The 16573-nt window shown below is 42.7% G+C and overlaps 1 protein-coding gene across 1 annotated transcript in view; it reads left to right on the forward strand.

Annotated features, from left to right (window-relative positions):
• Positions 1-16573, forward strand: part of LOC127646031 (basement membrane-specific heparan sulfate proteoglycan core protein-like) — a 409929-nt gene that overhangs the window by 185681 nt on the left and 207675 nt on the right. Inside the window, exons 8-9 of the mRNA XM_052129531.1 lie at positions 14822-15103; positions 15179-15454. Coding sequence (XP_051985491.1) covers positions 14822-15103; positions 15179-15454 — 558 coding nt within the window. The remainder of the gene's footprint in view (positions 1-14821; positions 15104-15178; positions 15455-16573) is intronic.

Here is a 16573-nt window from a genome sequence, read left to right on the forward strand (position 1 = left end):
AAAAGCTTCACTATGATGCTGCGCTTTGCTAAGCACTTTTGGGAACAATCCTGCATTGTGACAAGTTGTGAATATGTGTGTAACACGTCAATGAACATTGACCGGAATTTATAGCCTTGGCTGGTGATGATCATTAGATGCACCTGTGGCCAGGCTATAAATAGAGGCGTCACCAGCGTGTCGTCAGATCCGTTTTCTTCAGAGCAAACTGTGCTGTGTGTCTCACAAGCCTGTCAGAAACTTTCTTTCCTCTGCTAGGATTTAGAATTTGTTAGGCAGTGCGCAGTGAACCTGTTCTCCTTTCCCTCTTTCTATATATATATATATATACAGTGAGGAAAATAAGTATTTGAACACCCTGCTATTTTGCAAGTTCTCCCGCTTAGAAATCATGGAGGGGTCTGAAATTGTCATCGTAGGTGCATGTCCACTGTGAGAGACATAATCTATCCAGAAAAATCCAGAAATCACAATGTATGATTTTTTAACTATTTATTTGTATGATACAGCTGCAAATAAGTATTTGAACACCTGAGAAAATCAATGTTAATATTTGGTACAGTAGCCTTTGTTTGCAATTACAGAGGTCAAACATTTCCTGTAGTTTTTCACCAGGTTTGCACACACTGCAGGAGGGATTTTGGCCCACTCCTCCACACAGATCTTCTCTAGATCAGTCAGGTTTCTGGGCTGTCGCTGAGAAACACGGAGTTTGAGCTCCCTCCAAAGATTCTCTATTGTGTATAGGTCTGGAGACTGGCTAGGCCACGCCAGAACCTTGATATGCTTCTTACAGAGCCACTCCTTGGTTATCCTGGCTGTGTGCTTCGGGTCATTGTCATGTTGGAAGACCCAGCCTCGACCCATCTTCAATGCTCTAACTGAGGGAAGGAGGTTGTTCCCCAATATCTCGCAATACATGGCCCCGGTCATCCTCTCCTTAATACAGTGCAGTCGCCCTGTCCCATGTGCAGAAAAACACCCCCAAAGCATGATGCTACCACCCCCATGCTTCACAGTAGGGATGGTGTTCTTGGGATGGTACTCATCATTCTTCTTCCTCCAAACACGGTTAGTGGAATTATGACCAAAAAGTTCTATTTTGGTCTCATCTGACCACATGACTTTCTCCCATGACTCCTCTGGATCATCCAAATGGTCATTGGCAAACTTAATACGGGCCTTGACATGTGCTGGTTTAAGCAGGGGAACCTTCCGTGCCATGCATGATTTCAAACCATGACGTCTTAGTGTATTACCAACAGTAACCTTGGAAACGGTGGTCCCAGCTCTTTTCAGGTCATTGACCAGCTCCTCCCCTGTAGTTCTGGGCTGATTTCTCACCTTTCTTAGGATCATTGAGACCACACGAGGTGAGATCTTGCATGGAGCCCCAGTCCGAGGGAGATTGACAGTCATGTTTAGCTCTTCCATTTTCTAATGATTGCTCCAACAGTGGACCTTTTTTTAACCAAGCTGCTTGGCAATTTCCCCATAGCCCTTTCCAGCCTTGTGGAGGTGTACAATTTTGTCTCTAGTGTCTTTGGACAGCTCTTTGATCTTGGTCATGTTAGTAGTTGGATTCTTACTGATTGTATGGGGTGGACAGGTGTCTTTATGCACCTAATGACCTCAAATAGGTGCATCTAATTTAGGATAATAAATGGAGTGGAGGTGGACATTTTAAAGGCAGACTAACAGGTCTTTGAGGGTCAGAATTCTAGCTGATAGACAGGTGTTCAAATACTTATTTGCAGCTGTATCATACAAATAAATAGTTAAAAAATCATACATTGTGATTTCTGGATTTTTTTTTTAGATTATGTCTCTCACAGTGGACTAGTGATGTGTCGTTCATGAACGATTCGTTCATTTTGAACGAATCTTTAATATGACTCGGGACTACCGAGTTGTCTCAGAGAGTGATTCGTTCATTTTGTGTTGACCGCGCATGCGCGCAACATCGCATAAGGTACATGAAGTCATAAATGATTAGTTCATCTTTCGCGAGTCTTCGGGTTCGGCCGGGTCCGAGTCTTTCGTTCTTCCTGTCAGTCCCATAGAGACTATGCTGTCAGTACCGGAAAGAGAAATGATTAGTTCATCTCTTCGGTTTCGAGTCGTTCGTTCTTCAAGTCAGACTCACAAACCCATAGCACTATGCATTTTGCATATTGTGATTTAAGTTATATGGTTACTCTGTGGCTTTATAGTGTCCTTTTCATTCTTATTTATTTTTTATTTATTTTTATTTAATTCCTTTTTGGATAGTTATCCAATTTTTTTTAAAGCATTGTTGGCAAAAATAAACAAACAATAAACATCCAGTCAATATAGTGTGTACAGTGTTGTAATAAGCTATGTTACAAAGGTGTAGGTTTCATAGGTTTATTAAATAACTGCATATTTAAGTTATATACTGTGACTTTTCACAAAACAACTCAGTAGACTTTTTAGGTGATTTTTATGGACTAAAAAACATAGTGAATGGAAAAATGCATGAATACTACATTCTACATTACTACATTCAATGTTATAGAAAAGAATCTTCATGACAGAAATTCACAAATACATATGAAAAAAGATACAATTTGAGACCAGAAACGTAACATGTAACTGTAAAAGTAAAAATCAAATAAAAAACTAACTACAACATGTTTGTAAGAATGATGTGAATTATGAACTAGGTTAAGTATTTAATAGGGCTGTCATGTGACAAAAGAACGAAGGACTCAGACTCGAAAGATGAACTAATCATTTCTGTCTCTGCATAGTGCTGTGCTATGGGTTTGTGAGTCTGACTTGAAGAACGAACGACTCGAACCAAAGAGACGAACTAATCATTTCTCTTTCCGGTACTGACAGCATAGTCTCTATGGGACTGACAGGAAGAACGAAAGACTTCGGACCCGGCCGAACCCAAACCCGAAGACTCGAGAGTCGAGACTTGAACTAATCATTTATCTTTCCGGATCCGGACCGGTATGCTGCATGTGCATGCAGTCAGTGAGTGCATTGGCTGCTGTGTCACACCACACGGCCCACACACAGACACTGACGAGTCGACATCGACAACTAAGTATTTTTAACGTTTTGAAGTTCGAACCCGATGACACAAGAGGCGGAGAAAAAGGAGGTGAGGTGAACTAACTGCAATAGCTTAAACTTAAGACCCAATTAATAAATTAACATTTCGGTTTCTTATAAATTGGCTTTGGCTGCATTACCCTATAGTTTATTTTTATTTATTTATTTCAAATTGAATCAACATTTTCGTAAGTAGACTACTTGATGTTTTGGGCTATTTAACATGACATTTAATTATATTCTGCTGAAATGAACGAAATGACTCGAAAAAAGATTCGTTCATTTTGCTGAACGGGACTCAAAGATCCGAGTCAGTAAAATGATCCGAACTTCCCACCACTACAGTGGACATGCACCTACGATGACAATTTTAGACCCCTCCATGTTTTCTAAGTGGGAGAACTTGCAAAATAGCAGGGTGTTCAAATACTTATTTTCCTCACTGTATATATATATATATATATAAAATAGAAAAGAAAAAGGTTGAAAAATGTCAGAGAAGCAAAGCAAACGATGCGTGTTAACCTGTTAATGTTCTATGACTGTCAGGTACACGCATCAATTTTGTTTTGTTTGTTTGGGGGAAGAACATGCTGCTCTCACGTTGGGGCAGGGCGAGTGCACGCATTGCGACCTACTTTCGGGCGAAATGCTTTGCGCTCGCCTCTTTCATCGTGGGGCTCTCGCATATATTTGGCTGAGGAGCGAGAGACGGCTCTCTCCCCAGATCCAGCTGATCCTTCTCGTAATCTGACGCCTCTACGTTTCACGAGTGGGGGCGCTTAACCTCTGTACAGTTCATGCATAATAATAAAGCGGCTGAGAAATTACTCGAGGTGGTTACTTGGGCTGTGGCCAGACTGCAGCTAGACTGGCCACGCGAACAAGAGAAAAGAAAAAGGGAACGCTATATTAGTCCCTTCCTTTTTTTGATGACCTCCATGACGAGCTTTCTCACTCATGGAGGGACCCATATACTTCCAGTGTTCACGTACCCTTGACGTCTTTATACTCGACTATCGTGGGTGCTGAGACACGGGGGTATTCAATGATGCCGCCGGTCGAAGAGATGCTTGCGGGCTATCTCTCACCAGGTTCGGCATCATCACTCAAGAAACCTGCTCTCCCCACTAAGCCATGCAGGACTACCTCCATGCTAGTGGGGAGGGCTTATCAAACAGCAGGTCAGGCTGGTGCTGTGCTGCACACCATGGCCGTGTTACAGGCGTACCAGGCTGACCTACTGAAAGACCTGAGTGCGGGTGCAAAGCTCGACGACGAAGCCTTTTCTGAACTTCGTCGGGCCACAGATTTATCTTCTCGTGTGACCAAGCAGACAGCCCGTGCCATTGGTAGGTCTACCATCCACTTCGGCCCTCCCGATACCCTCACAAAACCTCTTCACTCCCGCCACCTTTGGTGTTTCGGGTGACAGAGGCTTCCAACAAAGAGATGGGTGTACCGTTGCTTCCTGCCTTTATCCAGGACGCGAAACACTCGACATCCCCTCTACAGGAAATGTCGAAATTGATACCCATCTCAGAGAACCTGGCAGCGTGGAAACTTCTGCCAGGCATTTCTATATGGGTTCTGAACACAGTAGAAAGAGGCTACAGAATTCAGTTCGCTCGCCGCCCTCCGCATTTCAGCAGCGTGGTTCCCACTACCGTGAAACCGGAGCAGACACGTCTACTGTGGAAAGAGCTGCAAAATCTCTTGGTCAAAGGGGCCATGAACGTGTTCCCCTTCCAGAGAAAGAGTCAGGCTATTACAGCAGATACTTTCTGGCCCCCAAGAAGGGGGTTGCGATTGAACTGCTTGGTCAGGGTGTTCAAGTTCAAGATGCTAACTGTCAAGACAGTCGTATCTCAGATCCAACATTACGATTGGCTGATCACGATCGATCTCATGGACGCATATTTTCATATTGGAATTCTGCCACAGCACAGGAAGTTCCTGAGGTTTGCTTTCGGGGACGAAGCCTTCCAGTATTGGGTTCTTCCATTCGGCCTAGCCCTATCACCCCGCACATTCACAAAATGCATGGATGCAGCACTGGCTCCTTCGCGACTCCAGGGCATCCACATTCTGAATTAAATACACGACTGGCTGATCTTAGTGCAGCTCCAAGAACTGGCAGTTCAGCACAGGGATATTGTCTTAGCTCATCTGGTTTCTCCGGGTCTGAGATTCAACATCAAAGAGTGTTCTCTCTCCCACCCGGGGAATCACCTATCTGGGGGTTATATGGAATTTGATCACGATGCGGGCACAGTTGTCTCCTGCTCATATCACGTCCATTCAGAACACCCTGAGCAAACTCAGGCTAGGTCAAGGTAGCACTGTTCACCAGTATCAACAATTACTAGGTCTCATGGCGTCTGCGTCCACAGTGATCCCTTTGGGCCTGCTCCATATGAGACCATTTCAGCTGTGGCTAAAAGCCAGGGGATTTCATCCAAGGGCCGGTCCTCTAGGGCTAATAAGGGTTACGCGCCTCGTGCTTCATTCCCTTGCTATGTGGTTCAGACCCCGGTTTCTTACCTTGGGTCAAACTCTAGGTGCGTCTCGTTGTCGCAGGCTGCTAACAACAGACGCCTCCCTGACGGGCTGGGTAGCAGTCTTAAGTGGTTGTCCAGCTCAAGGAGATGGGAGGGTCGTCAGCTCGGTTGTCACAGTAACTGTCTCGAGTTGATGGCAGTATTTCTGGCCCTGAAATACTTCCTCCAGAGGCTACCATGTATTGGTGCGGGTGGGCAATACAGCGGTAGTCTCTTACATAAACCATCAAGGAGGTCCACGTTCACGTCAGCTAAATTTCTGACACGTCGGATTCTCCTTGGGGCCCAGGGCAAGCCCCTGTCACTCAGGGCAGTTTATATCCCTGGATGCCCATATGTGGGAGTAGATTTACTGTCCAGACAGAAAATACCGACGGGTGAGTGGAAACTCCACCCCTAGGTAATGGAACAAATCTGGGTGAGATTTTACAGGGTAGAAGAGGCTCTATGAACAGCGCAATGTCTCCTTTACTTCTCTCTGAGTCACCCAGCCCCCGGGTCTGGACGTGATGGCGCATACATGGCCCTGAATGCGTCTGTATGCGTTTTCCCCGGTTTCTCTGCTCCCGGGAGTCTTGGCCAGAGTTCGCCAGCAAGGGTCTTGCCTCTTACTGATAGCGCCACGCTGGCCGAACAGGGTATGGTTCTCGGAGCTAATATCTCTCCTCGATGGCTCGCCTTGGGCGATTCCGGACAGGAGTGACCTTCTGTCTCAGGCGCAGGGGACGATATTTCATCCCCGGCCCGAATTGTAGAAACTTCATGTTTGGCCCCTGAAGGGTACCAACTGAGGGACACAGGGCTGTCACCTGAGGTCATCAAGACCATTCTTAGTGCTAGGGCTCCCTCTACCAGAAGAATCTACACCAATAAATGGAGTGTCTTCGAAAAGTGGTGCAGTTCACATGGTGCAGATCCAGTTAACTGCCAAATTGTTTCATTTCTGGACTTTCTGTAGGAAAAACTGTCAGCGGGCATATGCCCCGCTACTCTCAGGGTTTATGTGGCCGCCATTTCGGCTTGTCATGCCTTGATGGACGGGGTGCCTTTGGGGAGGCATCCTCTACTCGCTCGCTTCATTCGTGGAGCCATGCGACTGAGGCCTCCTGTTAGGACTAGAACTCCTTAATGGGACTTAGCAATAGTCCTGGAGGGTCTGGTTGAGACCCCCTTTTGAACCTCTAGAGTCAGCGTTCTGCGTGGGTATTGCGTTCCCAAAAGCGCTTAGCAAAGCGCAGCATCATAGTGAAGCTTTTTGTAAAGGGAACGTCTCGGGTTACATGTGTAACCCTTGTTCCCTGAAAAAAGCGGAACAAGATGCTGCGCTTCTTTGCCGCACTGGGACGTCCCAGGACTGCTCTTCAGAAAAAGATATCTGATGACACGCTGGTGACGCCTCTATTTATAGCCTGGCCTCAGGTGCATCTAATGATCATCACCAGCCGAGGATATAAATTCCGGTCAGTGTTCATTGACGTGTTACACACATATTCACAGCTGGTCACAATGCAGGATTGTTCCCAAAAGAGCTTAGCAAAGCGCAGCATCTCGTTCCGCTTTTTTCAGGGAACAAGTGTTACACATGTAACCCGAGACGTTTCACAATCTTTTTTCTGCCACGGGACACTTTTTACAGCACACTTCTATCTCACATATGCTAACCATCGCCAATATGTTTCCTTTTCAAGAACTTGTCCATGTTTTCTGTCCATCTTAGTCCCGTGTTTATTTGTAATGTTTCAAATTCGGCTATGAAAAAAAACAGACCTTCTCATCGTCCGTCATTTCCGGAAAAAAAAAATGTTCATGCATTTATTTGTTTTGTGGAATTTGATAATTTTCCACGACACACCTGACAATCTTTCACAGCACACTAGTGTACCATGGCACAGTGGTTGGGAAACACTGCTTTAAATGGTCAGTGCTTTAGATCATTAAAATAGCAACAGATCCAGTGAAACCATGAAGGTTGAGAGATTGTTTTTACACTTTTACATGCCATTAAAAACGTGCCGTCTGAAAATAACACATTTGTACTTTTCATTTACTTGGCATGTAAATGTTCAGAACAAATGCAAAATGGTTACGGTCTCATCCACCTTTCGTGCTATTATCGACAATTACCTTTCGTGCTATTTCGTGCTTTTATCGATTCTTTGTTATCGACAAAGTAAAATTTCAACATTTGCCGCCTTCTGCCCGTTTCCATCCTTAAAACATCTTTGAGCACAGAAATTATATGTTTTATGTTTTGTTGGGTAATTTCATGACTGCCGTATATTATTATGAATGGTGTGGAAAAGAAACTTTAATAAATAAATGGATTGATACTGCTATTAAATTAATCAAACAGTGGCCATTCATTTGTTCAATGTGCACAAGATATTTGTGTTGCACTCCTGGAAGTGTCATGTTTGCACATCGGCTCTATATGCCGTAAAGATCAATCCATAATCACAATAAATTGGCATTCAATAACGTCGTCATGATTAACACAGGCTAATTATTGGGGCAAACTCTGTCACGTGACTACATTTTTGCATTAATGCCAATTTTATCATCAAAAAGTGTTTCCAAACTATTTTTTCACGATATTTGATGTATAGACACCGCCCGCAATCGGCCTTTATCCCTCTCGGGGCCTTAATTAGTATAATCACGACCCGGCCCCGCCATCCACCCTGCCACAATATAATTGTATGTAATTCCCAACACTGTTTATCTTGGGATATCTTCTTCTAATCATAATGACGGTCCTGATTTAGGTATCGAAAGTGCTGAAACAGTCACTCAGTAAAATAATCCATAAATCAAACAATGTGTTATTTTTGTGCATATTTTCATACATTTCAATTCCAACTAATTTCTATCGTTCAACGGACGATGCCATCACCACAACCCTCCATCTGGCCCTCACCCACCTAGACAATAAGGACTCATATGTTCGAATGCTGTTCATAGATTTCAGCTCAGCATTCAACACAATCATTCCCCAGCACCTGATTGGAAAGCTGAACCTGCTGGGCCTGGACACCTCCCTCTGCAACTGGATCCTGGACTTCCTGACTGGGAGACCTCAGTCAGTCCGGATCGGGAACAGCATCTCCACCACCACCACACTGAGCACTGGGGCCCCCCAGGGCTGTGTGCTCAGTCCACTGCTGTTCACGCTGCTGACTCACGACTGTGCAGCAATGCACAGCTCGAATCACATCGTCAAGTTCGCCGATGACACGACCGTGGTGGGTCTCATCAGCAAGAACGACGAGTCAGCATACAGAGAGGAGGTGCAGCGGCTGACGAACTGGTGTAGAGCCAACAACCTGTCCCTGAATGTCGACAAAACAAAAGAGATGGTTGTTGACTTTAGGAGAGCACAAGGTGAACACACTCCGCTGAACATCGACGGCTCCTCTGTGGAGATCGTCAAGAGCACCAAATTCCTTGGTGTTCACCTGGCGGAGAACCTCACCTGGTCCCTCAACACCAGCTCTATCACCAAGAAAGCCCAGCAGCGTCTCTACTTTCTTCGAAGGCTGAGGAAAGCACATCTCCCAACCCCCATCCTCACTACATTCTATAGAGGGACTATTGAGAGCATCCTGAGCAGCTGCATCACTGCCTGGTTTGGGACTTGCACCGTTTCGGACCGCAAAGCCCTGCAGAGGATAGTGAGGACAGCTGAGAAGATCATTGGGGTCTCTCTTCCCTCCATCAAAGACATTTACAAAAAACACTGTATCCACAAAGCAACCAGCATTGTGGACTGACCCCACACACCCCTCACACAAACTCTTTACCCTCCTCCCGTCTGGCAAGAGGTACCGAAGCATTCGGGCCCTCACGGCCAGACTGTGTAACAGCTTCTTCCCCAAGCCATCAGACTTCTCAATACTCAGAGACTGGTTTGACACACACGTGTCCTGAGTTGCACTTTAATAACTGTCACTTTATAACTGTCTGCTACCTCAATAACTGCTATGTGCATAGAACATTATCTCATAGTATGTTATGTTTACGTTTTTAGAAACTGTCATCTTTTTGCACTACTGAGTACTGGTCGGCGCTGCACTGTCTATTGTCCTGTTCATTGTCAGTAATTTGTTGTACTGTCCTGTACTTTTTGCACATGTTTGCACGTGCACTTTATATAGGTATATATAGGTAGTTTATATAGGTATTATTTCGTTGTGTAGTCTCATGTGGTCCTATGTTGGTCCTTTGTTGTTTTTATGTAGCACCATGGTCCTGGAGGAACGTTGTCTCGTTTTGCTGTGTACTGTACTAACTGTATATGGTTGAAACGACAATAAAAACCACTTGACTTGACTTGATCAAACTGAAATGTGTAATAATAATAATAATAATAAAATAAAACTGGAATATATCTTAGTTTTATTAATCAAGTTTGTTAAACATTTCAAAATTATTTATTTATTGAGCAGAAAGAGAGTGTGAATTAAACTGTAGATACAACATGTGTGTTTTGTAAAGTGAGAGTTGTGTGTGTGTTTCTGGTTCTTACAGATAAACCTGTTCTGACTGTAAATCCTAAAACAGAGGAGAGAACATCACTCTCACATGTGACATACAGGGGACAGAAGTGACAGACAGGACATACAGATGGTCTTGTGATGATGTTGATGTTCAATACTCTAATAAGAAAGAGTTCAAGATTACTGCAATGAACAGCAGAACATGCAAGTGTTTGGCTATCGGCACATCTAGACAATTCTTCACTTCCTGGAGTAATGAAGTGTCATTTCGTGTCATCGGTGAGTGATCATCTGTTATATTATAATCATATGCATCATCAGCAGATCCACAGTTTTCCTGAGCAACTACTGGACGACACATGATGATTGTAATTGCCTGTTTTGTGTTTCTGGTCTCGAGACACAATGTAAAAACTACCGAAACGAGCGATTCAGACGGAGAACAACAAACATTTAAGTGTTATTTGGAGTCAAAATGACTTTCAGGATCAACTTGTGAAGTTGTTGTCTGTCAGAACAACTCAAATTAGTGAATGATATGAACATAACAAACCTCGGACCATCATGACATCTACATACTCAGATGAAGCACTGTCAAAAACACATCAAACGCTCATCTCGACTCTGTTCACTATCGGCACTTTAAATCACATGTTTCTGAAAATATTTATAAATGTAATTCTTTAAACATCACATTACACACTCAGAATATACACCGATGTGAGAGAAAACACTGGAGATGGAAATTAAAAACAGGTGAATCGTGAAACACTTCAGAGTATCTCAGTGAATTTATCACCCCATATAATTAAATCTTCTCTAAAACTGTCCCATTAGTTTATGCTGGTTCAGTGTTTAAGATATTAAACATGTTTTTTTGGCTGTGATGTCACTCTCCACCTCATGTAGTCCAAGTCGCTCCAAACCGGTGTCGTTCATTTGTGCTGTCAAAAGAAACATCACACCATATCACAACATAGTCGTGAAATCGTGTTACACGCCATATCAATCACTCTCACCCGTCTCCATCGTTTGTGCTCACTTCTTGGCTTTGTTTTGGCTAAGAATTAATCTTTCACCACATCAAACTCCATACACCAAAAAAAATCTAAAATCTGTTTGTGCTGCAAATTATGAAAGAATTATGTACGTCATGTTTTTATAGGTTAATAATTCTGATTCCCCTTCTGTCACCCACTCGATGTTGAGCCGATGTAGTGACACTAGGGGTTACTCTTGAGAGCCCCAAACACCTCCCATTCTTTGAGAAAAGTGGAATTTGCATGCCACTCCCAGGATATAGGGGTATAAAACAGCTGGAATGCCCACTCCATTAGAGATGGGCATTCCGGCTCTTTTGGTTCCCAAACAGCAACTTTTTTCAGCAACTGAAAATGTTTTGTATTTTTTCAAGCCAAAAATTTTTAGATTTTTTTTTTATAATTGGTGTAAAAACAATTCTAATTAAATTATTAAATGAAATGATACTCTATATTAACCACAATGTATTTAAAATGCATTGGTTTGTTATTAAAAAAGAATGCTTTTAAACATTTGCAGTTAAACTATAACGTTTTATTGTATATAAACAAAGTGCATATAAATCTATCCATTCAAATAAATACAGTCTGAACAGCTTAATAGAATATTACACCATATCAAAGAACAATAATTAACAATTTGCAAAACTGCAGCATCCCACAAATTGAAATAAATGCAAAAAATAAGGACATTATTAATGTATATAAACAAAGTAAATATAAATGTAACAAGTCAAAATGAATACAATCTGAACAACATAATAACTTGTCTCCGCCCTCCCTCACGCATCTTTGGTTCATTGGTTGACACTGGGTTCATTGGTTGGGACTCGTGTCTGATTGACAGGAACAACAGGTGAGGCTGTTAGTCTGAATGAATGTGCGTGCGTTTGAGCATATAGGCCTAAATTATTTTATTTTATTTTGTTCTTTTTTTTTTTATGGAATCGGCTCTTCTGACATGCGAGCCAGCTCCCAACGTTCACCTACAAAGGCCGGCTCTTAGAGCCAACTCGTTCGCGAACGACCCACCACTAAACTCCATTCAGATTTTTTCTTCGGAGCCGAGCGGTTGTATTATCAGCAAGCTGAATACTACTGCTGTGCCATACGCGTCTTAAGAAGTGTATGCTGTTGGATATTCTGTGCATGTCCAGCGGCTTTCTCTCCTTCTGTACAACGAGTGTAGATTTCGCCCCTGGGTGCTTCGACAGTGCTAAAAGTGTGTATATTCCTGCTAAAAGTATATTTTCTCTATTAGAGTACACACATTTATGTTGAATGTCTTTTTAAAGATGTGTATTTATAAATATACCTTTCCAAATTTGTGTGATTCCTGGATGCCGTCATTATCTTTCTGCTTCCGACAGCCACGGGTGCTGCCTCATGTGTCTGGGCAGCAATCACACTGAGGCAGCGTTTGTGGATGTTTCATGTTCTCATTGCGAGAATATGACCATGGCAACGTTGCAGTCGCGGCTTACCTTCTTCCAGGGGAAAGCCACTCTAGCCACCCCCGCGCTGCTCATTCTACCCACGGGTATGAGGCTGGCCTGGTTGGTGCTGGGGACGATTTGGGGAGTTCAATGGGCGCGGTCTCGCCTGAGTAATTCCCCGCGTACCTCCCGTTCCCCAGCACGCTCGTTTGCTCCTGTCCGGTACAAAAATTAGACAAGCCTGCCTCAGGGCCAGCATGACATCTCTTTTGGGAGTCTTCGATTGTTGCATCGGAGAGTTCACTGGTGATTTTGGACGCAGATGACTCGACTAGGCTGCAACCTTCGGGTCTGCACACCCAGTATAAGGCTGATGCAGTGCTGACCAACGTGCTTAACCACGACAAATTGATGAGGTCTGGGAGGACACCTTTCGCTGACCGAAACAGACTTCCGGTTTCATCCTCTTTCACAACCCTTGACGGCGGGGTGGTCCAAGCGTACAGGGGGTCCCTTAAGTGGATAAGGTGGTTGCGATGCATCTGTGCCTGCAAAACCCACCAGTTGGCATGCTCGACCGGCGCACCCCTCCAGAGCCTGTAGGACTACGTCGTCACTGGTGATCAAAGCCAACAGTGCCGCTGGATAGGCCGCCTGAATAAGTGGTTGGCAAAGCGACATGATAAATACATGTTGTGTGAAGCAGTGCCATGCCCGTGTGAAGCAGCCCCATGCCCATCTTGGGACTCGAGTCTGAAGCCAGTGCTGAAGCGGTCTTATATGCATGAACCGAGTGGCGTGTCCTGCTCCCATGCTAGTTACTTCACTTCACCCCCTGAGACGTTGTGTCCCTCTTGCCACAACACTGTACTGGCCTCTGAAATGCACAAAACCTGAATGAAGTGGGCATTCCAGCTCCTTTTATACCCATATGTCAGGGGGAGTGGCATGCAAATTCCACTCGTCCATTCTCATTGGCCTTTTCTCAATGAATGGGAGGTGTTCGGGGCTCGACCCCTAGTTTCACTACATCAACTCAACGTCTCATTCCCTCCATCAGGGAACGGAGGTTACGACAGTAACGTTGATGTTTTTTTTCCGCAAGTAAACAGACACAGTATTCAGTTCTGAATTTGCTTTTATTCATTCTAATTTAGCTAGAATCCGGCACGACTTATGTTGACTTGTGTTTGTAATTGCATAGGCCAATATGTTAGCTAATATTCAAAATTTTTGTTTGAAATTTCAGCACAAATGTTTGAAAACATGTTAGGTGCCGCTAACATGCTGAAGTACGTTGTTGTTGCAATAAAATTACACACAGCGCCACAAAAGAGCAAAACATATGTGTCTGACTTGAGACGTTTAACAGTTTACGTTCTTTTTAGCTTAACAAGTTGTCTAAAAACACGAACAATCGGTGAAAGATTCATATCTAGCACACGTTTACATTGAAATTCATTATAAAACAGAATGGACGGACACATAAACGTGCTCTATGTGAACGGCCCCTCAGTGTAAGAATAGAACTCTGTAGAAAGGTTTGATCAAACTTGCCTATTATTTATTATTTGTTACTGCACATTATTAAAAAACAATGTTTAATATTTTAAAAACCGAATCAGCACAAACGAATGGAATAGTTTTGGAGATTATTCAATGATATGGGGTGCCAAATTCACTGAGGTATAATGCTTTCAGGAATAAGGTGGATATGTCTGTTGTTGTACTTATGTTTATTTGAATTATTCAAATCTTCATAATCTTCAGATGAACTGATTACAGTCTAATTTTTGTATTATTGTAAAATAGATGAATATTTACTTGTGTTTTATACAGAGAGACCAAAACCTGAAGTGCGTGTAAATCCAGATCATCATGTGTTCAGAGGAGAGACAGTCACTCTCACATGTGACATACAGACACAAACACACACTGAGTGGAGATACAGCTGGATTAAAGATGATTCAGTCAATCCAGTCAGCACTGAGAGAGTGTACAGAATCACATCTGACAAATCTCACAGTGGTAAATACAGCTGTAGAGGAGAGACAAGAGGATCACGCTACACACACACCAGTGATGAACTTACACTCACAGTATCAGGTGTGTGCGCATCTCTGTAGACTTTTACAAAGTTTATTCAGTTTGTACTGAGTGTTTATCAGGAGCTCTGAGTAAATATTTCCTTCTCTGTACAGATTTGCCCACAGCTAAACTCACTGTACATCCAGAAACATCTGTTTTCACTGGAGAGACAGTGATCATGAAGTGTGACATTGAGTCTGATTACAGTAACTGGAGATATGAGTGGTATAAAGACAGAACTGTCGTGTCTGAGTCTGAGCGTTACACTGTAAACACAAACACTCTCACTATCAGAGGAGCTACTGAGTCTGATCAACATCAGTTCTGCTGTCGAGGAAAGAGAGATGGAAGACCAGCAACATCACAGAACACAAGTGTTATTCTTTCTGTTAAAGGTGAGTAATTACTGTAGTAAAGACGAGCAGAAGATGAACTCTGTTTATTAATGACCCAAATGTTCTTCACCACAGACTCAAAGCTCAATCCTGAACTCACATCAGATACTGCAGGAGCTGCACTGACAGGAAACACGGTGACTCTGATCTGTCACATGACTCAGACCGCTAGATGGGACTTTTACTGGTACAAACACACACAGAACTCTGAGAAAAACAAGACAGAAACAAACTCCTACAGAGTCCATATTGATTCAGTGTCTGATGGAGGTCAGTACTGGTGTAGAGCTGGAAGAGGAGAACCAGTTTACTACACAAACTACAGTGATGCATTGTGGGTCAATGTCACAGGTGAGAGTTTATTCTCTCTTTTCTATTCATTCATGTGCACTTGTTCAGATATACTCAATCATCATGTGCTTGTGTGTCTGTTTTTCAGTGGCAGCAGATCAGATTCGTGTCTTACACACTCTCAGTTCTCTTCTGGCAGTTTGTCCATATCTGATGGCGACAGTCGTGCTGGTGTTCAAATGCTACAGAGCGAGAGGTAAAAGAGATCAATATAATCAACAGATGAAATGTTCACAAAGACAATAACAGCAGAGGAAACAATATGAAAGTGGAGTTCAATGACATGTTTCTAATATTGTTTTTGTATTTGATAGTTTCATCTGTTGAAGATCAAAGTCAGTTTGCAGTAACAGAGGAAGAAACTTCAATCTGAATCTCTTTAAAAACGTTCAGAAGACTTTTCTTACATTCCTGTTCATTATTTCACCATGTTTCATTTGTTGTAGAATTGATTTATCATTCATATGATTTTAAAACATTGTATTTTGTGTTTCTGCTTTTCTATGATTTCTATTTGAATCTTTTACTTGAATATTTCCTGTTTCATGTTAAAATAATGAATAAGAGCAGAAACACTTTAGTTTTATTCTGATCTAGTTTTATTTTGTGGATTTTTGTGACTTCATGCTTTCTTACAGATTTAAATACTATCTTAAACTCTTGATTATTAATGTCATAAATATATTTTGCACTGGAGAAAAAGATTATTTCTTCAAAACAACTGAAGACATTTAAGACATTTGAACAATATTTGACATCATGATTGTTTCGCTCCTCACTCTTTATGTAAAACATGTGAATAATAGTGTCATTTTCATCTCTCTGTTTTTGTTTGTATAAAAATTAAATATGGATGGAAGAGTTTTGATGAAATGAAAGAAATGTCTCGGGTTACATGTGTAAACCTTGTTCCCTGAAAAAAGCGGAGCGAGATGCTGCGCTGCTAAGCGCTATGGGGAACAATCCTAGTTGTGACCGAGTTGTGTATATGTGTATTATAGCCTCAGCTGATGTAATCATTAGATGCACCTGAGGCCAGGCTATAAATGGATGCGTCACCAGGTGTCGTCAGATACTTCTTTTTGAAGAGCAGTCCTGGGACATCCCAGTGCGGCAAAG

Source organism: Xyrauchen texanus, chromosome 1, assembly GCF_025860055.1.
Source record: "Xyrauchen texanus isolate HMW12.3.18 chromosome 1, RBS_HiC_50CHRs, whole genome shotgun sequence".
Lineage (NCBI taxonomy): Eukaryota > Metazoa > Chordata > Actinopteri > Cypriniformes > Catostomidae > Xyrauchen > Xyrauchen texanus.